Here is a 27,500-nt window from a genome sequence, read left to right as displayed (position 1 = left end):
GTGTGCGTGCGTGTGTGTGTGTGTGTGTGTGTGTGTGTGTGTGTGTGTGTGTGTGTGTGTGTGTGTGTAAAGGAGGGTGCAAGGTATACTCAGATACCATTTCAAAGCATCCAGTGGTAGAAATAGTGATGTTTCTCATCTGAACCTCATGGGCCAAAAGTGTAGCATCTGGATTATAAACAAACTCCACCCATCCTGCCAGATGTCTGCCTCAATATTTGCCATATTTGCCAAAAACTTGGGAATGATGAAGGTCCACACTTTGTGTTCCGCCACTGCCGCCAGTGTGTGAATGTCAGTGTGAATGGGTGAATGTTAGGTGTACAATGTAAAACGCTTCGAGTGCTCAAAAGAGTGGAAAGACAAATATAAATGCAGTCCATTTCCCATTTAACAAACGAATTTCACTTCCTCAACTTGATGCGATGTGGGTCTAACGCTGCGGGGCATTGCAACCCTTGCAATGAGGCCACTGGCACACACCCGTTCCATAGGTCACCCAGATGAGCATGACACAGGCTGTTTCATGACACAGCTGCCCAGTACCAAAGACAGTAGGGTCATCCATGACACCAGGCTGCCGTGCAAGAGGCCATTCTTGATGCACGGTCACAGGCAGACCACTGACGGTGCACACATCGCTGCACTTTCCTCTACCGCCAAGTCAGGCACAAAGGCCTCGTTGTGGTAATGGCACTGTTTTTTTTTTCTTCTAAATAACACTGGCGCTTTAAAGGTAGAGTATGCATTTTTTTTTGCTAAAGTTGAAAAAGGTTGGTTTTTTTTTACATTGGGCCCTTGATTTCACATTATAACATCATGTCCCCTGTCATGTGTGTGCCATTTGGAGCTCTGCCGAAGATATTCGGTTTGGTTATACAGTGAGGAGAATAAGTATTTGATCCCTTGCTGATTTTGTTGGTTTGCCCACTAATAAGGACAAGATCATTCTACAATATTAATGATAAAATGTATTCTAATAAAATAGAGACAGAATATCAAAAAGAAAATCCAGAAAATGACTTTGAAGAATATATTTTAATTGATTTGTATTCCATTGAGGGAAATAAGTATTTGACCCCTCTAGTCAAAGAAGACAAAATTACTTGGTGGCAAAGCCCTTGTTTTCTCATACAGAGGTCAGATGTTTCTTTCAGTTAATGACAATGTTTGTGGATATATTAGAAAGGATTTTTGTCCGCTTTTCTTTGCAGATCATCTCTAAATCACTTAAGTTGTATGACTGTAGCTTGCCAAATGGGAGCTTCTGTTCCCTTCACAGGATTAGTATAGGGTTAATGTTTGGAAACTGTCTAGGCCACTTCATGACCTTAATATGCTTCTGCTTGATCTACTCCTTCGTTGCTTGGGCTGTATGTTATGGATTATTATCATATTGGGAGGTCAATCCATGACCCACCTTCAGTCTAGTGGTGGTGGGAAAGAGGTTGGCATGCAGCATTGTACGTTTACATGTCTCCTTCCATCCATTTCTTGACGATGTGAAGTTGTCCTGTGTCTTGGCCAGACAAACAACCTCAAAACATAATGTTACCACTTTCATTTATGATGTTGGAGAAGGTGTTGTTCTTGGGATCATAGACAGCATTTCTCTTCCTCCAAACACATCGAGTTGTGTTAATGCCAAACAGTTTGATTTTGGTGTCATCTGATTCCAGCACCTCCCAATCATATCCTAATCCAGTTTGATGTTCATTGGCAAACCTCAGGTGAGCCTGAACAGGTTCCTTCTGAAGCCGGGGTACCATACATGCACTGCAAGATTTGAATCCGCTGTGGTATCAAGTGTTTCCAATAGTTTTCTTAGTGATTGAGGTCCCAGCTGCCTTGAGATCATTTCCTAGCTCCTCCCATACAGTTTTAAGGTGCTTTATCTCCTTTTTTTCTGGTTATTAAATTCCCACAAGGTCAAATCTTGTATGGAACCAGAGACAGGCCTAAGATTGATGATCATTTTGTATGTCCTAAAATTGGGAAGAAATGCACCAACAGTTTGCTCTTTAATATCCAGGAGCCCATTTCAGCCTTGTTGAGTTCTAAAATCTTGTCCCTGACATCCTTTGACAGCTTTTTGGTCTGTCCCATGTTGGCGAGTTTAGTTTGATTGATTGACTGATTCTATGGACTGATTCTGCAGATTCAATGTGTCTTTTGTGCAGGTTACTATTAACAGGTGTGTTCAATTCAGATAACAAGTTGATTGGAAGTGCCATTTGATATGCGGGATCAGAAACCTTAATGGTTGGCAAGGGATCAAATACTTATTTCCCTCAATTAAATATAAATGAATTCTTATTTATTCTTTAGAGTTAATTTCTGGATTTTCTTTTTGATATTCTGTCTCTCCATATTAGAATACATATTATCATTAACATTAAAGACTGATCATGTCTTTATTAGTGGGCAAACCAACAAAATCAGCAAGGGATCAAATACTTATTCTCCTCACTGTATATCCATGAAACGACTTCACATGGGCCATTTTTTTGCAGGCACAACATATGTTGTTCATTACAGTACCCTACCACACATAACACATAGGTGGATTGCTTGTTTGGAAACTTATCGGTTTTGCGGGTAACACCGTTTTTGACAGACTGGTCAGGGTGGATGTTCGTGATGTGATGTCACATCTGCCTTTGCCAGATTTTTTTACTTTTACTTTTGACACCTCTGATGGACAGCATAGTTGTATTACTTACCCTAGCACAGAGTCCTACATACTACCTACCTTTGATGAATATAGAGTAGATAAGGAACATGGGTAATATTATCAATAGGAAGTCAGGAAATGAATTATTCAATGTGTGTGTTGTTCAATTTATCATGTCATTATCATATCATCAATTTATCATAACATCATAGATGTTTGAGTTGAGTCACAGCTGGAGTACCGTGTGTGTGTGTGTGTGTGTGTGTGTGTGTGTGTGTGTGTGTGTGTGTGTGTGTGTGTGTGTGTGTGTGTGTGTGTGTGTGTGTGTGTGTGTGTGTGTGTGTGTGTGTGTGTGCGTGTGTCTGTTTACTCGCATGCTTTTTTATCTACTGTTTCTTGGCATTCCGTCATACACTACCTTGTTCATACAGTCAGTAGTACCCACTAATTACATTACAGGAAGGAAGGAAGTGGTCCTTACTGTAACCAATGACTGCCACTTACTTCAGACAGATTGTGTACACTGTCTTCTACACATGGTATGATATTGTAAGCTACTGTAGGTTGCTTGTGTGTGTGTGAGAGAGAAGGGGAACGCCCAACTGGGAAACTTCAACTCCCCTTGTCAGTGTGACACAGCACTCCACAAGTGCACAGTACACAATGAAATTGCATTTATGCCTCACCCGTGCAAAGGGTGTGTGTGTGTTTGTGTGTGAGAGAGAGAGAGGGGGGGTGTGTGTGTGTGTGTGTGTGTGTGTGTGTGTGTGTGTGTGTGAGAGAGAGAGAGAGAGAGAGAGAGAGAGAGAGAGAGAGAGAAAGAGAGAGAGAGAGAGAGAGAGAGAGAGAGAGAGAGAGAGAGAGAGAGAGAGAGAGAGAATGTGCGTGCATATGTGTGTGAAGATTAACACACTTTGTACACAATAAAGAAGTCATTTATCAAAGGTATCCGTTGGACTCTTGATAAAGAACAAGAGGGAAGCTCCGGCAGTTTGACTGCCATACGATTTACCTCATTTCACTCCAGTCCCCTTGTATTCAAGAGGTTGAGTGTGTGTGTGTGTGTGTGTGTGTGTGTGTGTGTGTGTGTGTGTGTGTGTGTGTGTGTGTGTGTGTGTGTGTGTGTGTGTGTGTGTGTGTGTGTGTGTGTGTGTGTGTGTAGTGTGATACTATCTGTGTGTGTTAGAGTTCCCAAACATAGAGTCAGACTCCTTTATCAGTTGGCATGGTCTTTTCCTGCCACCGGATCTGGTGTGGCGCTCCCCCGTTGGTGTCACAGGTAGTTGGCAGTGGGCTGGAGGACAGGAGGGACATGGGGGACACTGGGGCTCGTCAGGACACAGAGGACACAGAGGGTGTGCAAGGTTACAATTCATGAGAAAGGGACCAGTTCGTTTTATGAGCAGAGGGTTATAGTCGCAGGTTCAAATCCCTAGCCTGAGCAAAAGCCGACTGCTGACTCCGTCAAACAGTCTGGAACAAGCTAAGAGGAATCTGTTTCCATGGACGATGGGAGATGGTCTGACCTTACTCTGCAATTTAAATTAATTGGAATTCAAATTCAAATTCAAATTGTGCTTTATTATAGTGTGACTGTTACGATACAGTGTTGAAAAAGCATACAAATAACAAGACAAAAGTGTGTATAGTGTTACCTTAACTAATCAGTAACGGACTCTGCGGATGAGTTCTGCTTTACCACTCTCAACTCTTTGCTGATTGGCAGAACCGTGAGTGAACCGAGTTAGGAGGGTTGGGCCAGACTATGTACAGAGCCAAAATCTTTGGGTGGAAGTAAGTAGGATGTCGTCGTCAGGCTATCAAATCCCACCCTAACCATCGAAATGGCTAGAGTGCCCATGATCAAAGCATGTAGCCTAACCCAGTAAGTAGGGAGGATAGTCTCCCTCCACTCACCAAAACTCAGGAAAGAAGTAGTTACTGTCTCTTAGGTGCAACAAAAGTAATCAGATGGTGTACAAAAACACAAAACTCTCTTTCTTATTCACTTTACTAAAAACTTTTAATGCACCATGTAGTCTACAGGCTATATACTGTAGATGCATTTCGGCTTGTCCTCCAACTCCTTGCTCAAGGTATCAATTTGGAAAATCACTGACCGAAGACGAGGACACTTATTGCGAGCCACTTTTTTTTTTTTTTAGCTGTTTCTTGTTCAGTCACTCAGCCAAATGATTACTCCAGAATAAGGGAGGGACAGAGGTATGGTACACGGGACTGTTCAGGGACACACACAGAGGGACCAACATGTGACCGAGTGAAGGTTTGTACAACAGTATGTATGCAAATGTGTTCAATATGTTTGATCTGTGCATTGCGGGAAAAAAATTCAATTATCTCCACAGTAAGACCGCAATGTTCAAAAACACTCCCAGGATTTTCAAGTGCCAGTTTATTGACCCCTATTCACTCAGTCATTCACCCCAAATAATCATGCCAGAATGAAGGCGGGACAGTGGGAGGACAGACAGGGTTGTTTAGGGCGCGGAGAGTGACCTCTCCAGAAAGGTCATGATTCAACAGAGAGTGAAAGCATTGCAGCATTTGGGACAATTGCTATGTGAACATTTCCACTGTTTTAAGTCCCTCCCCAGCTCCTCAGAAAGATCTCAATGCACAATTATGCCTCTTTTCCACTGCCTGTTTTCTGATAGGCCTACAGCTCGACACAGTGCGACTCGGCTGCCACTTTTTGATTCTCGATTGAGCTGTGTGCCTATTCGAAAAGCAAAAAGTTGCAGCCAAGTTGCGCCGTGTCGAGCTGTAGGCCTACCAGAAAACCGGCAGTGGAAAAGAGGCATAAGTGGCCCACAAAACACTTGTGAGTCTTTGTCAACTGTTTAACTATCCATACAGTCCCCCACTCATTACAAACCACTTGGCCACACTGAACGGAAATGTACTACTGATGAGATGCCCACAGGCTAACACTACAAACCCAATTTGCTGATTGACTCACACTTAAACACTGTATCATTTCATGATAGTACAGTAGTATACACCTGTGATACATGTAGGCCCACTGTGTGCATTGAAAAATGTGTTTTTATGTTATTGTTTGAAAAGAAATTGGTGGTTGAGACCATGAGAAACCACACATTATTCTGCTTTGCAGTAAGTAGACTTGTAAACTTTGTTTTTTCATTACAAACACTACACAAAAGTATCAGCCTGTGTTTTCCCTAGTTGCTAAACCCAGTCACGTCACGAACGTACTGCACACAAACCAGACCTATCGCTGCAGCTTACCAAAAGGCTAATTACTAAACCGCCGACTCGAAAATACCCCCCCCTGGCCGGTACAACAGAGAGAGACAACAGGGGCCAGTGACAGCTGTCTGGATCAGTTACTAAACAGAGTGAATTTGTACCACTTAGGGAGAAGGGAGAGGGCATTCTGAACTGGACACTTCATGGCCTCCCTCTCTGTCTGTCTGTTGTGATCTGTGGCTCGCATTTGCTTTCAGGACTGGCAAGGACCCCTTCTTGAAAAGAACAACCCCCCCTGCCAAGATAAAGGTAATGCATTAACAATTCACGAAAAAGTAACGGAATTCACAAATACTGTTACATTTTACTGTACATGTCATGCTTAAAACAGGTAAGCCTGTTATAATATGGGTTACTACATACTGTAGATGACTGTAGATCTTCACTATTTCCATGGAACAAAAAAATGTACGCACACTTTATAAATAGACAAAAAAAAATCACATTGTGTACGATCAGTGCTTTTTCGACGGTCCAACTTCATGGCGAGTTCTGAACACAGACTTTCAAACTTTATTTTATCATTAAGGAGGAATAGAACCAGCTCCTGGTTGTCAAGGAGCAGACAGAATGTTCTGCACCATGGGCTTGGAAGGGAAGCAGAGCCTTCAGCTAACCCCCCAGAGGACTCTGCTCGGGCTGTGGGGCTGTGTTATCCTATCCTCCCCTACCCCCCCAGCTGATGGCTAAACTGGCTACCATGCACTTTAACACACACTCACACAACCACCACCCTTCCCCCTCCTCACCCACTATCCCATGCAGCCACACACAACGTCATGGTTCTCTCTCTCTCTCTCTCTCTCTCTCACACACACACACACACACTCTCTCGCTTATGTACTTACACACAAGTGCACTGTTACAGCATTGCTTCCTCACCATATCTCTATCTGTCACTGTCTCTGTCTTGCACGCACACGCACACGCGCACGCGGACACGCGGACACGCGGACACGCACGCACGCACGCACGCACGCACGCACGCACGCACGCACGCACGCACGCACGCACGCACGCACGCACGCACGCACACACACACACACACACACACACACACACACACACACACACACACACACACACAGTGCGATGGCTTCATTCTCTCCTCTGTATCCTGTTTCCCTTTCAGTGAGTGTAAAGGCATCCACCTTATGCATACCACGTACACTGTTACAGTAATACTTTCACCCTTTGTCCCTGTCACACACACACACGCACGCACGCAGGGAAGCCGACAGGGGGGGACAAAGGGGTCACTTGTCCCGGGCGCAGGGAGAGAGGGGGCCCAGAATTGGATCTTCATTATATTGTATTAATTGGGTTTGGGGCCCTTTCGGATGTCTTCGTCCCAGGCCCAGCCAAAGCTGTCAGCGGCCCTGGATGCACCCACACACACACACACACACACACACACACACACACACACACACACACACACACACACACACACACACACACACACACACACACACACACACACACACACACACACACACACACACACACAGCTTCCATCTCTCTCTGGCCCCTGACTGTATCCTGTTCCACATTCAGCAAGTGTAAAAACATCCACCTTATGCAACCTTTCCCCATCTCACTTACACACGAACACTTCAACACACCTCTGTCACATGTTTGCGGGGAGGGCAGGTGCCATTGACCTCCTCCTGTAGATATTTGTTGAGGCCTCCAGTCCTCTCAGTCTGTGTGTGTGTGTATATGTGTGTCTCTGTGCGCGCGCGCACGCGTGTGTGTGTGTGTGTGTGTGTGTGTGCAAGCTACGACAGAGTAGAAGTGGAGAGTGAGTAGGCCCATTCTGCGATGACCATTCAGGGCTGCATGTGGCTTTGTGTGTGTGTGTGTGTGTGTGTGTGTGTGTGTGTGTGTGTGTGTGTGTATGTGTGTGTGTGTAAGCTACGAGAGACAACAAGCGGAAAAGTGAGCAAGGTCATTCACAACATGCATTCAGAGCTCTAGTGGTTTTGTGTGTAACCCTGTGGTGTTCTACAGTATGTATGTACTGTAGTGCGTATGTACTCTGTGCATCTCTGTGTCTTTGAGTGTATGAGATAAAATGGAAGACTATAGACCGCAGGAAGACAGAAGAGGAAGAGTGTGTAGACCACAAGACATTTGGGCTTAAAATGTCTGACATGCGCTACAGGGATGACAGCAGACTACCAGGTGGGTGCCAGATTCCTCCGCACCAAAACAGCACTGACCATGTTGAACCATGGAGCTTTTCAAGAGCAAAGACAGAATAGTACAGATGTACAGAACCGAGGTAATATATGATGCAACTCGTAATGCACATTATATGCACCGTCTATTTACCGTCACACACGCAGCATAGGCATGTTTGGCACAGATCAATGCGCACGTGTCCAACGTGTCCCCCACACACACACACACACACACAGTCTCTATGGTAGTGTATAATCTCCATCATCATCTGCACTGGCTTGCCATGCCAGCCAAGTGATCTGGCCCCAAGCCAACCCCTTCATCACAACATGCAGACACACACACACAGTTTTCAAAGGGCCTGGGACAAACCCCCCCCCTAATGCATACAATGGAATGAGGTCCCAATTCTGGGTCCCCTTTTCACTGGGCCTGGGCCTGGGACACCTGACCCCCTTTGTTTCCCAACTGTCAGTGGGCCTGCACACACACCCACCAACGCGTCACACTCCTAATATAGGACAAAAACATGCGCGCACACACACACAGGCACAATCACACATTGGAGTTGACAACATGCATATGGACACGCGTGTTCCGACACGTGCTCGCCAGCACGCTCACACACAGATTTCCATCCACAGGCTGTGCACCGTACACACCATGCATGACTGATGAGGGCCACGCACACACACTCACGTGCACATCCACGGACACAGATTTTTTTTTTATAGACGGGCTGTGCACGCTATGCACGAGTGCGAACACACACACACACACACACACACACACACACACACACACACACACACACACACACACACACACACACACACACACACAGTATCCAATGGCAATTGATACTGGTGCCATTTACATAACCAGTGGGTTGTTTAGAGTGTCTCACTCTGTGTGCGATCCATTTATACAGTCACCTCCCCTCCAGCCAGCCAGCCTCCCACTTCATTATCTTGTGCTCTTTTCCCGCGCACGAACACACACACGGACACACACACACACGCACGGGATGGCACAGCACATAAAGCAACATCAATAGCTAACTTAGGACAATACAATAGGATTTTGTTTTTTATCACTTTAAATGAATTCATATCAAAAGCCAATGTTGTGACATAATATGCAATATACAGTAGGCTGCTGTACACAGGAGTAAGTAAGTAAGCTGTACACAGGAGATAACGCTGATAATATGGTCTATTCTCATTTCCTCAGTTTTGAAAATAGGGTTGTTAGGAGCAGACTTTAGAAGTACTCACCGTTGCACCCCACTGTTCACACATACATACAGTGGTGTCAACAAAAATCGAGCAATGCTTTGCAATGCAAGGCAGGACAATAAACAATCAGGGTTGCCAGATGAGACAGATGATTTTAAACCCGAAAAAATACTCAAACCTTCCTGGAAGCACTAAATCCCGCCTAATTTGAACTGAATTCTATTAATTTCTATGGCCATAAATCAGCAGAAAAACCCACCCAAGGCTCGCAGATGGCCTTCCTAAGCAGCCCAATGGGACAGGAAACCGCCCAATCTGGCAACACTGTCAGCAATACACAGCAATGCGGGGCAAGACGATTCAAAAATCTATTTGGCTAATGCCATTATCGATGCAGCATACTTTTTCAAGTTTAAATTACTTCCGTGGCCATTTCCAGAGCAAATTAACTTTAAATTAAATTAAAGCACTTCAAAGCATTGACAACTGCATCACACAATATCCATTAAAATGTTCAGCATTGCCACATGACAGGTGAAAAATTTGTCTTGCTTTCAGTAGATATGTGACAGCAGAAATGTAATGCATTGCAATTAGTGTTGCACCGATACCATTTTTTGGCCCCTATACCAATACCCGATACCTGGCTGTGCAGTATCGGCCGACACCGTCGATATCGGTACAACACTAATTGCAATGCATCGTAGAATCGGACTGAATTGTTACCAGCAGAATCGTAATCGAATGAAATCGTAAGGGCAGTGCCAATGCACGCCACTAAAAAACACACATGCACACATCTTCACCGCTACACACACACACACAAACACTTCATCATTAACTAGAAGCACTCAGAGAGCGCAGACCTCCACCAAGGAAGCTGCTTGATAGAACATTTGACTCTGTTACACCCTAACTCTTTCTGCCTTCTTTTCGTGGAGTTCCCGCAATTCAATTTCTGGTCACTAGGGGCGTCTAGATTTATAGGCCAGCAATGGGGAAGAATCTTTAAAAAGGTCCTGGTTCTGGTTTGTGATCCGTATCACCACCAGAATTTAATCACTTGTTCATTGGGTCATTACTAACAACTTATAAACAACACCACAAGGTTTGGTCCAAATTCGTTGATTAGTTCTTGAGTTATGCTGTTGACAATCAGACAAACAGACAGACAGACAAACCAACGCTACCGAAAACATTACCTCCTTGGCGGAGGTAAAAATGACTCATACGGCAGCAGAACTTGTAAAAGCATGATGATGGTTTTTATTATCATGAATCAGTACAAAAAACACCCCACGTCCCCTCTTAAATCTACAACGTAAAACAACACCTGTAAACAACATCCCTCTGAACAATGGAGAATTTGTGTTTTTGAATATATACTGTAGAACAAAAATATTCAAGTAATGTAATGTTGTAATGAGGCGGGCAGATAAGGAAATCATTGGGATGAAATAAGAGAAAGTGATGCACACTTGGCTTCACATTGTAATTATTTGGTAACACTTTACTTAACGCCAGTGTCATGAGTATGACATAACAGTGTCATAATGAAGTACATTATGTCTTTGTCATAAACATTTTATGACTTTGTCATTGGGTAACAATCAAATAATGGCAAAGACAGCTCTAACAATGTTAATTGTTCATGGCCATGAAACGTTTGACATTGACATGTTTATGACTCGTCAATGACTAAGTCATGACACTGCTTTGACACTATTATGACACTGTTAAGTCATACATATGACGCTGGCGTCAAGTAAAGTGTAACCAATTATTTATTGAAGTGGCATTATGTTCAACATTTTTTTAATCACTGTAATAACTGCATCAGTTACCAGCGCCTCAAAAAACACGTTTTGTTGTGTGTTACTTTTGTTTGTTTGCTTGTTTCTTTCTTTCTTAACAAAGTACGTACACTGAACTGAAGCACCATCGCAGCAAATTGTACATAATAAAAGTTCCAAGTTTTTAAGTGCCCATGATTCTAAAAACGTAATGCCTCTTCTGTTTCGTTCTACTGTTGAAAGAATAAATGAAGTAAAAAAAAAGTTTAATTACTGGATTTTGTTCTTTGTTGTGCGCACAAAAATAAGCTACGGTCCTTTCTGCAGAATAATTTATAGTTTTCTACTTTCTACACTTCCTAACTACACCTGTCCACAGGTAATGCAAGCACGCACGCACGCACACACACACGCACACACACACGCACACACACACTCCTGAGCCGGTGGAGGTGCTAGATGATGCTTCCCACGAGGAGCTTCTCAGATGTGGGATACCCACGGGGGTCCAGCGACAGGTCGCAGCCGTTGCCCAAGACGGGCTTATGGGCCAGGGGAGAGCCAGCAGCAGGCTGGCACAACTGACGCACGCGCTGCAGGAGAGAGAGAGAGAGAGAGAGAGAGAGAGAGAGAGAGAGAGAGAGAGAGAGAGAGAGAGAGAGAGAGAGAGAGAGAGAGAGAGAGAAAGAATAAGCACACACAGAGGAGGGAGGTAGAAATAAAGATGGGGAAACAGAGAGAACAGAGAGAAAACAGACAGATAGAGAGAGAGAGAGAGAGAGAGAGAGAGAGAGAGAGAGAGAGAGAGAGAGAGAGAGAGAGAGAGAGAGAGAGAGAGAGAGAGAGAGAGAGAGAGAGAGAGAATCAGCATACACAGAGGAGAGGTAGATAGAAAGAGGGGTAAACGGAGAGAACAGAGAGAAAACCGACAATGAGAGAGAGAGAGAGAGAGAGAGAGAGAGAGAGAGAGAGAGAGAGAGACAGAGACAGAGACAGAGACAGATATAGCGACAGAGAGAAACAGAGACCGAGACAGGGAAAGAGGTTATTACTAATGCAGGGTCAGATATGACTGGGTTGATGACGTGATGGCTATTGTCCCTGTTGCGACAGCTCTGTGGTACAGTAGAAGTAACGCACAGTGTTCTGTACAGCGCCTCCTCGCAGAATGCTGTTTTCGCGATTAAAATAAACTTTTCAGTGTGATGACAACCATCACACCTATTGTATAGCTCATTTGAAAGAGGAGGTTGTCGTCTTCAAAATAAGACCAACTAGAATTGCGGTGGTTAATGTATGGGTTGATTAATTAAATCAAATAGGTAACAGTATTCCGAACACATCTGACCAAATAAGTAACAGTACTCCGTACAACTTCATTACATTAAAACGGTGCACTACCAATGGGTTTCATGACCGATCTAATGTGTATGTGTTTGTGAAGTGCTAAACTAATTGTTATTCGTTCCATGAAGAGTTTAAGTGAATATAACACGGTAAAAATAACATAGCAACCGCGTATGGAAGTGCCGTTCTTGGCTCCAATGTAGCTTGTTGCAACAAGGTTGCAACAAGCTACTTCCGGCTAGCATGCATGTTGCTTTCAAAGTTATCTTTACCGTGTTGTAGTCATTCAAACTCTGTTTTGAAGGGATAGTTTGACAACAAACAAACATACCAACATTATAATTGCATGAAAACCATTAATAATGCAGCATTTTAAGGTACACCAGATGTACGGAATACTGTTACTTATTTGTTCAGGCCGACGGAAGCTAGCGGCACATGGCTAACCGGCACTTGGCACAAATAATCAATCCATACATTAACCACAATGCTCCACTGTAAGTCGATGTGGTCTTATTTTGAAGACGACAACCTCCTCTTTCACATGAGCCATTCAATACGTGTGATGGTTGCCATCACACCGAATGGCATTGTTTTGATTGCGGAAACGCCATTCTGCGAGGTGGCGCTGTACGGAACACTGTGCGTTACTTCTAGCCAATTTGTCTGATGGCAAACGTCAAGGAGGCCAATGCCTTCCAGCACTTCCTCTAACTCATCACCCGACCCCTGACCTTCTGACCTTGGCCAATGGCTGGTCATCCATCATTCTCTGTATGGTTTAACATTCTGCCAAGCATTACGCACTTCTGTCTATGTACATTTGCTCGTGTAGGGCGGGTAGTAGCAGAAGACAGCTCTCTACGGGAGAAGTGGACTGTGCAACCTTCAAGTTGAAGCTGTGTTGGCATGGAAGAAGATCCCTCCCTTGATGGTGCTTTTCAGGTAAGTAGAACTACACAATATTCCTGTGCTACTAGGCTGGATCGTGTATTTTGAAAGCGCTTTGAGCCAACTTCATAGATGTGATACTGCGCTATATACTGTAAATACTGTACATGTTGTATTGTATTGTATTGTATTGTAGACAGGGATGTAGCACCATATCCTGGGCAGAAGGACAGATACATTTAAAGTGTGTGTGTAAGTGTGTGTGTGTGTGTGTGTGTGTGTGTGTGTGTGTGTGTGTGTGTGTGTGTGTGTGTGTGTGTGTGTGTGTGTGTGTGTGTGTGTGTGTGTGTGTGCGTGCGTGCGTGCATGAGTGAGTGAGTGAGTGAGTGAGTGAGTGAGTGAGTGAGTGAGTGAGTGAGTGAGTGAGACAGCCTTCTTACCTGCGTGAAGGTGCCAGGTGTGTTGAGGAGGGCGTAGAGGGCCCAGAGAGGCAGCATGGAGACGGAGGAGAAGGTGAGCAGCCAGCCCAGAGCCGTGGCCCAGGACGGGGCCACCACGCCCTTGCCCAGGTCCAGCGGGGCCCAGCTTATCAGGGAGAACACAAACGTGGCCTGTAGCAGAGCAAAACACACGTAAAGACACATCCATACAGTGCCACAGGGGCATTCACGCACCCGTGTATGCATGAGCATGCACAGGCGCGCACAAGACCACACGCACACACACACACGCGCACAAGACCACACGCACACACACACACACACACACACACACACACACAGTGTGGGTGAAGATTCTCGTTCATCCAAGTCCTCTTGGCCAAAACTGTTTCCCTGTAAGCAACTGGATTACTGTTTTTTTTTTGTAAGCTTCCAATTCCCACATCGGAATTACAACAGAGGAGGACTCTCTGGGTCCATCTCATGATCCTAACTCCCCTCCACTACCTGTGCTTGTGTCCTCTCGCTTCGCTGACGCGGCGCCACACCTCAGGGGAGAAAACAATAAAGTTTCTCCGCGGTCAGCCTCGCCACAACAACTTTTGGGGAACATTTCCCCATTCAACATAAATGGAGAAATGAGAAATGCAAATGAGAAAATGAGCTTTGAATGGCGCTTTCGCGAGACACTGAACTGAATTTCTGTCGGCAATATTGTCTTGGATCATCGCCAGGCCACAAGCACAAGGGGGGGGGCGGGAGTTAGGATAATGTAACCACTGTTTGCCAGATGAAAGGCCTTCAAGGCCCTACCGTGGCCTAACGGTACGGCACTCGCCTACTATGCGGCCGACCCAGGTTCAGTTCCCGGCCCGGGTCCTTTGCCAGCCCTTCCCCGTCTGTCTCTCCCTACTCACTTCCTGTCACCATCTTTACTATACCATGATAAATAAAGTCAAAGACCAAAACATATCTTTAAAAAAAATGAAAGGCCTTCAAACGTCCAACTGGGGCTAACAGCTTCAGCTGAAACCTGCTCGACATCAAACATGAATGAGTTTCGCAGTGTCGTCGAAACGGTCCTCAGGCCCTCAAAACACGACGTCTCTGATACGGCCACTTTCCCTCAGACAGACAGGTCTCAGATCTGTGAGACGGCACCCTGCGGTGTGCTGTGCGTGGAGCATGTCTGATCTGGGGCTTTTTAAAACCCCCTTAGCTATGGTAACAGGTGCAAGTGTCAAAGTTGAAAGGTTGTGTGTGTGTGTGTGTGTGTGTGTGTGTGTGTCGTCGAACAGTTAAAATCTGAAGACTGCGTACGTTTTTCAAGGTTTTATGTTTATTTATGTTTTTTTTATTATTATGTTTACCTTATGTTTTATCTTAATGTTTTAAATGTTTTTTTGACTCTAATTAATTTCCTTCTTTCTTCCCTGTTTCCTTTCATTTACATTTGTTAACTTTGTGAAGCACATTGAGTTGCACCTGTGTATGAAATGCGCTATATAAATAAACTTGCCTTGCCTTGCCTTGTGTGTGTGTGTGTGTGTGTGTGTGTGTGTGTGTGTGTGTGTGTGTGTGTGTGTGTGTGTGTGACTCACAATGCAGACAGTGGGGGTGAGGTATCTCCAGCACAGCCGGAACACAGGGGAGGGGTAGTAACCGACCATGCTTCTGATGTTCTCACAGAAACGCTCTGGACCTGTGAGTGTGTGGGGGGGAGAGAGAGAGAGAGAGAGAGAGAGAGAGAGAGAGAGAGAGAGAGAGAGAGAGAGAGAGAGAGAGAGAGAGGCAGAAGAAAAAAAATCAAATCTCTCGGAAACAAACATTTTTGGTGTGAACATATTTGCTGTCTTTTGCCACACAATTTATTTCCTGGTGAGGTGAGGTGGGGTAAACAAGTCCCGAGCCAACAATCCACCAGAACTGTTTTCAGGATGAAGAGAACAAACAACAAATGTTGGCCTCTCAGGCGTCCACACATCATAAGATCATTAGATGGATTATCATTTGCCCTGACACAGACACCACTGCCTGAACGAGAGAGAGGGATTGGTTGTGTGTGTGTGTGTGTGTGTGTGTGTGTGTGTGTGTGTGTGTGTGTGTGTGTGTGTGTGTGTGAGTTACATTATGTGTAATATGTATTGCATGTTTATTGTATTGAATTAGTACATGTTAACCATATTCTATGCTTTGGCAATACATTTCCTTTTTGTCATGCCAATAAAGCCCATTGAATTGAATTGAATTGAATTGAGAGAGAGAGAGAGCGAGAGCGAGAGAGAGAGAAAGAGAATAACAATAATCACTTGCGCGTGTGTGTGTGTGTGTGTGTGTGAGCTAGGTATGGGCTAGTAGTACGCTGTGTGTTCCGTTTTCTGCATGTTTGCATGTGAGAGAGGGACACACTGGCGTAAGAAATTTAAGTAAGGAACAGACAAGCAGGCTTTCGAAGGAGTGTCTTTGTACGTGTGTGTGTGCGTGCGTGTGTGTGTGTGTGTGTAGCTCCTCAACGGCGCCGTATCTCTGGGCTTGACCAAAACAATCGTCTCCAGCCCCGCCAGCACTTTATTTCTGGCTGCTGTCCTCGGCTGAACTGAGATATAGTACGTCTGTGTGTGTGTGTGTATGTGTGTGTGTGTGTTTGAGGGGGGTGTATGTGTGTGTGTGAGTGTTTGTGCCGTGTCTGACTTGGCAGGTGAACGGTGTGTTGTGTATGTGTGTGTTGCGTCTGAGTTATCCTGTGTTTGTGTGTGTGTGTGTGTGTGCGCGCGCATGTTGTCTGACAGAAAGCTAGACAGCATTTCACAGCTGTCAAGATGAAATCCCTGAACACACAAGTGTGTGTGTGTGTGTGTGTGTGTGTGTGTGTGTGTGTGTGTGTGTGTGTGTGTGTGTGTGTGTGTGTGTGTGTGTGTGTGTGTGTGTGTGTGTGTGTGTGTGTGTGTGCGTACGCTGCCTGCAGCCTGAGGAGCTGTCTGGTGCTCCAGTTTCTACAGTCCCCTAAGGGAGCACTGTACCCGGCCGGTTGCTCTAGCCAGCTGCTGCCTGTGGCGGCTCCCTGCTACACACTGCTCTGCTGCTGGGGCATAGCACCGGTGCTCAGGGGTGCGGCTCTCCACAACGTCGTTGCTAAACAAGTTACAGTAGCTTCTTTCTTGGTTGCAATACAAACCGATAGCAACAATTCTTTCGAGAAACGGGGTTCAGAGCAAGGGGGCTACCAGAAGTTAGCTGGGGTGGGCGAGTAACACTCCACCATGAAAAAGACCTAAAAGCAACTTTGTCCATCCAGAAAATTCTTCACATTGATCCTGTCCCATGTGATTTTTTTTTCTGAAAAAGGCTCTCTCCCTCAACAAAATGTTCTGCACCTATCTTGCCACTTTTTGCAATCTGGTCAGACAATATACATTCAATATATGACAAAGGAATTCAAAAGTTACTTTTCTTCTTTGCAACCAGGACACTATGGGTGGGGGTTAGCTATTTTGAGCTGCAGTGGGGAAATCTTGCCGTTTCCTCCAATGGAGGAGTGGTGAGATCGAGACACAACGCCGTAGAACACAACCGAAGGACCAATTTGAGAGTTGATCTATGGACTGCGTAGGGTGACCTCCGTATGACATGAGGATACGTAAGGAGGTCTCCTCAAGGCCTTGACACATGTTTTCAACCCACTGCCACCATTGATTATGATTACAGTCAATTTTGTTGAAGCTGCTTGCTACAAAAGTCTGTTGAATCCCATGGACTCCATTCTGCTTTTGCCAGTGTGCCACCCCTGTGGGAGGGCAAGCGAAATTGTTAAGTGTCGGAACTGGCGTGTGGATGCGCTCAGCCTCCAGGGAATTGGGCCTGAAGAGCACAGGTTGTTGATCTCCGGTTACAGGAGGAGACGACAGGGGTTGCACTCAGACTCTGGGGAGCCGGCGGACACATTAACACGAGAGCAGGTAAGACGGCAGGAGCCACGAGGAGACAGACAGCTCTCCATTGCTCATTGGCCATACTGCATGACTGACAGCTCTAATGCGAGCGGTTTGACCAGCTCAAATCTGAAGTTTTGTTTCCTCATCATTCCCTCTCAGCGTTATTTTCACAGATGTTTTGAACGGATTGCTTTCATGTCTCAAGTGTTAAGTCAGGTTTACCAAGTGGGGATGTGATGCGCCACATTAAAACGCTGGCGGTTGCAGTTTGCAGGATTAGATCCCAATGTCCATGTGCTTAACAAGATGTCTAGTTTGTATGCAGGGCTCTAAATTAACACACGCCAACACGCCAAACACGGGTGAGAATTCATTTTGGCTAGTAGAAAAAATTACCTACCCGCCAATTTGGCTAGTAGCGCCCGAGTACAGTAAATTATGAACGGTAAACCGCTGCTTGAATGGCAACGATACGGCGAGATTTCCTACATTACCCATAAACACTACCGTCATGACGTAGCATCCCACCGTGGGCTTTCCGAAGCAGCTGTGGCAGCAGCTACTCCATGCTGCTATTGCGCGCGCCACGACAGAAAACATTTCAGACGACCAGCCTACTGTCGGCTACGCTCGCATTATTTTGACAGGCAACTCTCCTCCTCTGCTTCTGTCGCTTTCGCTCCACCACTTTTAACATCACTAGTAGGCCTACTGTTACTATTAGCACTCACCGACACAGAACCTTTCTCTAACAGGCTGCCTTTTTAAGCTGCGAGGACCTGACCGAAGAGTTTTAATAACATGACGCGGATTATGCCTACTTCTGTTTTGTATGTTTTGTGGTGGTGGTTAGAGCAAGATTCTGTGTTGGCGAATAGGCCTACTAGTAATAATAACAGTAATAGTAGTGACGTTTTTAAAAAGGAGTGGTTGTGGAAAGAAATTGCGACAAGGGCAGAGGATGATAACTATCTGTCAGAGTAGTGTGCGCGTAGCTGTCAGTTGTCTTCAATAACCAAAAAACTGCCAACGGCGACATTTCCGTGATAGTTAAACATAGCGTGCTTCTTGTCATTTTGTTGCGCATGGTAGAGAAGAGCTCCTGGAGTAAATGAAGGTGTCTATAGCAGCATATAGGCTACATAAACACACAGACATACCCATTATTGCATGCGCGCGCGCGTGTGTGTGTGTGTGTGTGTGTGTGTGTGTGTGTGTGTGTGTGTGTTGATCTCTCCTTTCCTCCTCTCTCCTATTCTTTTCCTCTCATTTCTTCTCCTTCCTTGGAGTGTACAGATGTGAGGTTTTGTAGTGTTTGGCTGTGTGTTTGGTTGTAGGCTATGTTAAAGGTCTGTTGTGTGGCTTGAGTGATGTGATTCACTGTTTTCAGAGGTAAATATAAAGCAGAAGTTAAAAAAATAATTAAAAAGTGTATATAATATGCTTATTATGTTAATTAGGCCTATGTAGGCCTATAGTGTTTATGTGTTTTGGAAATAGTTGAATAAAATAACCATGATTAAAAATGCATTGCCTTGTTTATTTTGGCGAGATAAAAAAAAAATGGCTAGTTGACCTTCTGTTTGGCTGGTAAGAAAAAATGTCTACTAGCCAAATTGGCTGGTGGTGGAAAAAGTTAATTTAGAGCCCTGGTTGTATGCCTACTAATGGCAGGGACAAATGAACATATTTGAGTGAAGCAAAGTGAAGTGGCAGCTCAGTAGTCAGAGGTTGTAGTGGCAAATCAAATCTATTCAAACCTGAAACATGTGACTAGGTCCCACCAGCGAACGTAGCTCTTCATGTGCATAGGATTGGGACTTAAATAAATAAATAAATGAATGAATAAATAAAAATAACTTAAATAAAAAAGGATTCAGACCTTTTTACACTGCTGCTTTGTGTTAGATGAGAGCTTGTATTGATGCTGCCCTAGAGGGAAGTGGTAAGTACTGTAGACCCAGACCCACAGACTGGAAGATCTTGCAGATTGCAAACTAACACAAACAGAAGATAAAGACGATAATGTCCTCTGCAATACTGTGTAAAGGTCTTCCTTGGACAGTTTACAGTGACTAAGTCCCTGTTCCTTTGTTCTCTCTCTCTGTGTGTGTGTGTGTGTGTGTGTGTGTGTGTGTGTGTGTGTGTGTGTGTGTGTGTGTGTGTGTGTGTGTGTGTGTGTGTGTGTGTGTGTGTGTGTGTGTGTGTGTGTGTGTCTGTGTGTGTGTGTGTACCCCATACTAAAACCAGCCCACAGTGACAGACAGATACATTAGAAGATTTTGTCTGCAAATATGGCCCACATTCAACTGCCTATACTAACTTCACAAAAAACAGTCACTCTACCTAGTTTGTCTTTTATTTAAAGTAAGTGTTTGTGGTTGGGTTGATGAATCACAAGAGGCCCTCACCATAGACCCAGCCCATAGCCACAGACTGGAATATAGATAAGCTCAAAATATTGGCTAAAACTGTAAAGTAAGTGTTTTGTGTTAGAGGTTTGGCAAGAGAAAGTACTGTGTTGTTGAGTTTGAGAAGGGGGGCTTAGCCCACAACCAAAGACTGGAATATAGAGAATTAAGCACACATATGCAGGGGTGTGTCAAAAGGAAAAGTAAAAGACCTGTGTTCTTGTCTTACCATCAGTGGACACTGCGCTGGTAGGATCAAGTTACTTTTACTTTTGACACCACTGCAAATACTGGTATGGACTGTGAAATAAGCTTTTTGTAAAGGGTGTTTTGAGGTAATGTGTTAATGTTGCATTTTGTACTTACACCATGAATTTACATTTACTTTTGATACCTCTGAAAATTCAGGAATGGCCTATAAACTAAGTAAGTGCTTTGTAAAGTGCGATAAAGAGTGCATGTACTGCACTGAGTGTTGTTATTAAGTCTATGTGTATGTTTTGCATTTGTGTATTTATGTAAGCTGTCAGACACCTTGATCTCCCTCAGATTAATAGAAGTACTCTACTCTACTCTACTCTACTACAATATACTTGTGGTGATGGGTTTGGTTTGTGAGAAGGGTGCTTACCGTAGACCCAGCCCACAGCCAAAGACTGGAAGATAGACAGGAGCAGCAGGCTGGCTCCGCTACAGGAGAACTGGTCATAGATCTGGAAAATGTACAGCCCTCCCTGCAGAGAGAGAGAGAGAGAGAGAGAGAGAGAGAGAGAGAGAGAGAGAGAGAGAGAGAGAGAGAGAGAGAGAGAGAGAGAGAGAGAGAGAGAGAGAGAGAGAGAGAGACGGGGTGGATTTTGGGAGGAGGATAGTGGGGCGTGATGGATCAAGATAGGGAGATGATGGGGTGGAGGGTTGGTTGGGGAAGACAGGGGGAGATGTGAAGGAGCGAGGGAGAGGGGGATGAGGAAAAAGGGTGAGGGGGAGAGGAAGAGTTATTGGACTACTTCATCTAAAAGCGAGGGAGAAGCAAAAAAAAAAATACAAGGAACTTTTCTTGGAAAGACAATTACAGGGCTGAAATGAAAAGAAGTCGAGTGCCATAAAAAATGAGGGAGAGGGAGAGAAGAAGTGGAAAAAGAACAGGGAAAGAGAGAAGAGAGAGAGAGGGAAAGAGAGAGATAGAGAGAGAGTTGGTAGGAAAGAGGGTCAGTGGGACCAGATGGCTTCTGATAACACAAACCAAGACATCTTTGATCATAAGTAAAGCCTTCTGTTTTCCATATTCATACGTTGTCAGAGACAGAGAGGAAGACAGACGAGGAGAATAAGAGGGAGTAGGAGGAGGAGGAGGAGTAGGAGAAGGAGGAGGAGGAGGAGGAGGAGAAGGAGAAGGAGGAGAAGGAGAAGGAGAAGGAGAAGGAGAAGGAGGAGAAGGAGAAGGAGAAGAAGGAGAAGGAGAAGGAGAAGGAGAAGGAGAAGGAGAAGGAGAAGGAGAAGGAGAAGGAGAAGGAGGAGGAGGAGAATAAGAGGGAGTAGGAGGAGGAGAAGGAGAAGGAGAAGGAGGAGGAGGAGGAGGAGGAGGAGGAGGAGGAGGAGGAGGAGGAGGAGGAGAAGGAGGAGGAGGATGAGAAGGAGGAGAAGGAGGAGGAGGAGGAAAAGGAGGAGGAGGAGGAGAAGGAGGAGAAGGAGGAGGAGGAGGAAGATGAGGATGAGGAGAAGGAGGAGAGATGGGTGGTTGGGGTGTGTGGAGTGGTGGGCAAGCTTCCTATTGACAGCAGTAGTAAAGTATCTAGTTTCTCTGCGAGTAATAGTAATTTACTTGAAAGGTGGCCTTAGTTTAACTTAAGAGGTGGTGTAATTTATTTGAGATCGGGAGAGAGAGAGTGAGAGTGAGAGAGTGTGAGTGTATGAGAGAGAGAGAGAGAGAGAGAGAGAGAGAGAGAGAGAGAGAGAGAGAGAGAGAGAGAGATCTGTTCTTCTCCCTCTTGCCATGACTGTTGTTTGATTGGTCATGCCAATAAAGCAAATCTGACATAAATCGAATTAAGGCAATGTTTTGCTGAATGTCATTGCACATCCATTCGAGCGGAGGCCTGCTTGAGCTTGAATGTTCAACTGAGAACAGAAAGGGAGAATAAACAAATAGAGGGACAGAGAGATATTCTGGGAAGTTGAGGAGACTTTGTTGAGGAGACAGCAGAAATTAATTTCTGAGAACGAGAGGGGAGGAGAGGATGCTGGAGGAGAGAGGAGGATGTTTGGGAGGAATAGAGAGGATGCGATGTTAGGAGAAGAGAGGATGCTGGGGGAGGATAAGAGGGAGGAGGACACTAGAGGAGGAGATAGGAGAGGAGGATGGTCGAGAGGAGGGGAAGATGCTTGAGGATAGAGGAAGACGATTGGAGATCTGGATACGGGAAGGGGAGAGAAGAAGAGAGAGGATGCTGGAATAGGATGTGAGGTGAGGACAGTGGAGGGGAGAGAGAGGAGGAGAGAGGATGCTGGAGGGGAGGAGAGAATGCTGGAGGATGTGAGGATGTAGGATGATATCACTGAAGTAGAGAGGAGACGAGGGGAGGATGTCATGAGAGGAGAGGACACTGAAGGAGAGAGGAGATGAGGGGAGGATACCAGGAGAGGAGAGGACACTGAAGGAGAGAGGAGAGGAGGGGAGGACACCAGGAGAGGAGAGGACACTGAAGGAGAGAGGAGAGAGAAAAGAGGGCAGGATGTCCGGAGAGGAGAGGACACTGAAGGAGAGAGAGAGAGAGAGAGGAGAAGATGCTGGAGGACGAGAGGAGAAAGGAGGTGAGTGGAGGATGTCAAGAAAGGAGAGAGTAGAAAGGAGAGGATGCGGGAGGATGAGAGGAGAGAGGTAACGAGGGGAGGATGTCAGGAGAGGAGAGGGCACTAGACGAGAGAGTAGACGAGGGGAGGATATCAGGAGAGCAGAGCACACCTAAGTAGAGAGGAGAGAGGAGAGAGGAGAGGACACTGAAGTTGAGAGGAGAGAGGAGAGGATGATGTCTGTGTTACCGGGGTGACCATGACCAGTCCGAGTAGGCAGCAGACGGTGCAGATGACCAGCAGCAGCAGCTCCCGGCGATAGCCGCGTCTGATCAGCGTGGGGTACAGGTCCGATACGGACGTCATCAGGGCCTCAAGACTCACAAACTAAACACACACACACACACACACACACACACACACACACACACACACACACACACACACACACACACACACACACACACACACACACACACACACACACACACACACACACACACACACACACACACAGACACACACGCATGCAGAATACCATAACCCATATAAGTAAAGCACACTGGTAACACTTTGATGGATGCATAAAAAGCATTACAGAGGCTTAGTAAATAATTAACTAATTATGGAGAAAACATTAAGGAATGTTCGTAAATGAGTGGTAAATGTTAATGTTAAATGTGGTAAATGTCAATATTTATTTCATTTATCAGACATTTTGATTTTTTTGTAAATTAATAAAATATACTCTGTTAAAAGGTTTGTAAAATCTTGAACATATTACTTGAAAATATTGTATAAAGCATTACTAAAACATAGTAACAACATTTGTTCATTTTTTGTTCACCACCGCTTAACACATTCACTACGTAAAAATACGTTTTTGCCTCCCATGCGTTGGCTCCCAAACTGTAAAATTACGTTTTATTGGATTTTTATTTGATTCTGAATCTACACATTCTAATGCACATTCTGTGTGATTTTCGTAATAATGTGATTAACAGAACTGACATAGATCATGAAAACACCTACAAAGTCAAAACTCATACAAAGTCAGGATCTGGATATTTCATCATCTGTGCATTTTATTACTCACAGTATTTGAGTTTTATTATAGCGAATCAAACCACTTCCTGATCACGTCACGTCACGTCTCCATTTACTTCCTAGAGCATCAAAATATGTCCTGCTAGCTAGCCTGTTCCTAAACATATGATGGAAGGATAAGGAGTTTTGCTGTCATCAAGATAGGTGTAAAATGGAAGGTTGTAATGAAAAACAGCATGCAACACAGCAGGAAGTAACCTAATTTTGGGTGAGTACTTTGGCACGTCTACTTTTATCTACAGAACGAAAACTGCCAGTCAAGTGACATTAGCTAGCTAGCATTTCAGATGATGTGGCTCTGAACAATACCCTGACCAGGTGATTTTTGCATCGAAATAGTTTATTAAATAGTTACTGGAGTTGTTCTTCGGGCGTGAAAATGCATTTAGACCCGCAATTTAAACTCGGAGAGTCAGAGCGCACCCTTGACAAAAAAGGCTTTATCTCAGTTCGAATGTTGAAAAACGCAATTTTTACCTAAACAACCAGTGCTCGCTTAAAGTGGAATAACTTCGGAATGGAATAAGCTAGAAACAAACCGTAAAAATATACAGACAGCTGAGTTTTTGGGCTTTGGGCTGACATGTGTCTGTGGGTTGAAGACAAAATATTCGGTGGCTGTTCAAAAAATGACAAAAAATTGTGAAATTGGCTGGGAGTCTACAGCTAAAATTAAAAAAAACGGCTGGTATTGAATGTGTTAATAATGAGTCTTTATAATGCTTTTTATACCTCCATCTTTATTAAATGTTACCAGCACACACAAGAATTCTACATAACAGACTCATAAATAATAAAACTCACTTCCATAAATTCATATGGATTCATACATACAAACTCAATTTATAATTCACACATGCAAAAGTACACGCACGCATGCACACGTCCATGTGAGACAGTATGGGAATCCATGCAGTATACGCATGGGTCTGCTTCTTCACTCTTCTTTATGTGCAAGATGAAAGGACAGAGGAATGAGTGTGGTATTTACAAGTGTGCCAGTCGAGCAATGTGTGATAAGGAGGACTGAGAACGAGTTTCCAAACACGTGTTCATGTGTGTGTGCCTGCATGCGTGCATGTGCGTGTGTGTGCGTGTGTGTGTGTGACATCACTCATTCTTGAGCTTCTATGCAAGTAAGGCACGTGTCATTCAACATATTGAATGACATAGACATGTAGACCAGGAGTTCCCAACCTTTTCCCACTCGAATTTGTCACAAATGTTCGGGGCCCACCTCTGACCCAATTACGAATAAAACTCAAATAAATCAACAGCAACACACACCAAAATGTGATTATAATTTTTAGAAAATTATTTCAAGGCCCACTTGGAATACCTTCAGGGCCCACCAGTGGGCCCCGGCCCATAGGTTGAAAATCACTGAGTGAGAAGGATTGAGAAGAGTGTAACATAGTGCAAGAGAGAGGGAGAATGTGTGTTCAGGAATTTCAGGTGCATATGCATCTTAATCACTTGATCTAAAGGGCTCCTTACTCACTGCTGTACCTGCATTTACAAGTATTCTCAACATACAGACTCTGAAAGTAATTTATGGTGTGTGTGTGGGTGTGTGTGTGGGTGTGTGTGGGGGGTGTGTGCGTACATTTATCAGTGTTCGAATTTGTGTGTGTGTGTGTGCGCAAGACTAGGTGGTGTTGTGTGTACGTGTAAAAGAATGTCAGCTGCGTGTGTGTGTGTGTGTGTCTATGATTAGGTGAGTGCTTTGTGAACCTTTACGTGTGTATAACAAGGACCTGTGTGTGTGCGTGTGTGTGTGTGTGTGTGTGTGTGTGTGTGTGTGTGTGTGTGTGAGAGAGTACCTGTGTGTCCAGGCCCAGCATAATAATCATGAGGAAGAAGCAGACAGCCCAGAGCTGAGGCAGAGGCATCATCGACACGGCCCTCGGGAACGCTATGAATGCCAGTCCAGGACCTAACAAACACACACACACACACACACACGCACACGCACACGCACACACAATCATTATCTTCTCTTTATCATTTCATCATCTTTGGTCTTGGCTGGTAGCTAGACCACTTTGGGCACCAGACACCTTCCATTTCCATCGTCCATTATACAATTAATACCATTAATAACCATTAACCATTAATACAACAATCTGTATGTCCATCCATGATTTCATCAATCCATCCATTTTTTTCCCTCTCGCTCGTCCTGTTGCCTACCTGACTGTGCCCCTTCATGAAGGTCTTGACATGCTGTTCCCTAGCCATTCACTCGTCCATCATTTCATCCATCAATCCATTCATCCACCCATCTCTTTATCCATTTATTTATTCATTTATTCATTTCTACTATTGTTTGTCACACTCACCTCACTGCCTACTGTATCTGACTGTGCCGCCACTGAGATCTTTCAGGATAACTACACTATTTTCAACATTCAGCCCATTTTCTGAACTGTCTTAAAGGAGCAGTCCACCTCTTTCTGATTTTCACATATTTGCAATATTTCCCAACATTATTCATGAATGTGCATATCATTTTCGTCTCAGTGTTTTCAGTACTTAGATTTATTGGATCAGAATTATTAGCATAGCTTAGCATAATCACTGGAAGTAACTGGTATCTTTAGCATCAAGCCACAAGTGGTCACTGGATGGAATTAAATTGCCGTTTTACACTCTGGTGAATTTTACATTAATTTTAAAATGGTTTATAAGTACATTTGATTGTGTTTTATTTTGTACCATAGACTTGCATTGCTATGCCTAATGTGGCTATACTGCTAAACGGGGCAATGCAAACACATAGACGAAAATTATATGCACATTCATAAATAATGCTTGGAAATACTGCACATATGTGAAAATCAAAAAAGGGTGGTCTGTTCCTTTAAATAAAGTAGAGTGGTCCTCACCAGTTGTTTGATGTTTGCTGCTGTGTAAGTTATTTAGATCATTCAGATTTTGTCTCAACTGGCTTTATAATGGCCGTCTATGGGCATGTCCAAATCCTTAACACTTGTTTTCAAGAATGCTCCACTCACCAAGTGTTTATAACAGAGACAGCAGCAAACATCCAAAAAAAAAATGGTGAGGACCACTCTACTTCATTGAATTCAGAAAAGGAGCTAAATGTTAAAAAATAGTGCAGTTGTCCTTTACGATGTCAGTGGCAGCACAGACAGAGACAGTAGGTGGTGTGGTGAATGTGAGAATAGTGGAAACCAATAATGGAAAATAGTAAATGGATAAAGAGATGGGTAGATGAATGGATTGATGGATAAAATTACAGAAAAGCGGCTAAATGTGTGAATACCTGTAGTGCAGTTGTCCTGTAATGCCATCCATGGCCATAACTACCATTGAGGACACAGAGGTCATGTCCTCTGTATTTTTTTCAGTAATGTAAAATTTATCTATGATGAAAAT

General features: G+C 44.3%; 1 protein-coding gene across 2 annotated transcripts in view; it reads right to left on the bottom strand.

The window, feature by feature from the left end:
• Window positions 1-11,286: 11,286 nt before the first annotated feature.
• LOC134463863 (sodium- and chloride-dependent GABA transporter 2-like) overlaps window positions 11,287-27,500 on the bottom strand; it is a 44,613-nt gene continuing 28,399 nt past the window's right edge. For both annotated transcript variants that reach the window (XM_063217187.1, XM_063217186.1), the window contains exons 10-15: window positions 25,922-26,034; window positions 23,241-23,378; window positions 20,836-20,938; window positions 15,463-15,563; window positions 13,862-14,032; window positions 11,287-11,776 (exon numbers count right to left, since the gene is read on the bottom strand). In XM_063217187.1, the coding sequence (XP_063073257.1) occupies window positions 11,639-11,776; window positions 13,862-14,032; window positions 15,463-15,563; window positions 20,836-20,938; window positions 23,241-23,378; window positions 25,922-26,034 (764 nt within the window). In that variant the 3' untranslated portion in view covers window positions 11,287-11,638. The remainder of the gene's footprint in view (window positions 11,777-13,861; window positions 14,033-15,462; window positions 15,564-20,835; window positions 20,939-23,240; window positions 23,379-25,921; window positions 26,035-27,500) is intronic.

The sequence above is a fragment of the Engraulis encrasicolus genome, chromosome 15 (assembly GCF_034702125.1).
Source record: "Engraulis encrasicolus isolate BLACKSEA-1 chromosome 15, IST_EnEncr_1.0, whole genome shotgun sequence".
Lineage (NCBI taxonomy): Eukaryota > Metazoa > Chordata > Actinopteri > Clupeiformes > Engraulidae > Engraulis > Engraulis encrasicolus.
The sequence above is the reverse complement of the archived record's forward strand: the minus strand, read 5'-3'. Positions and strand labels throughout refer to the sequence as shown.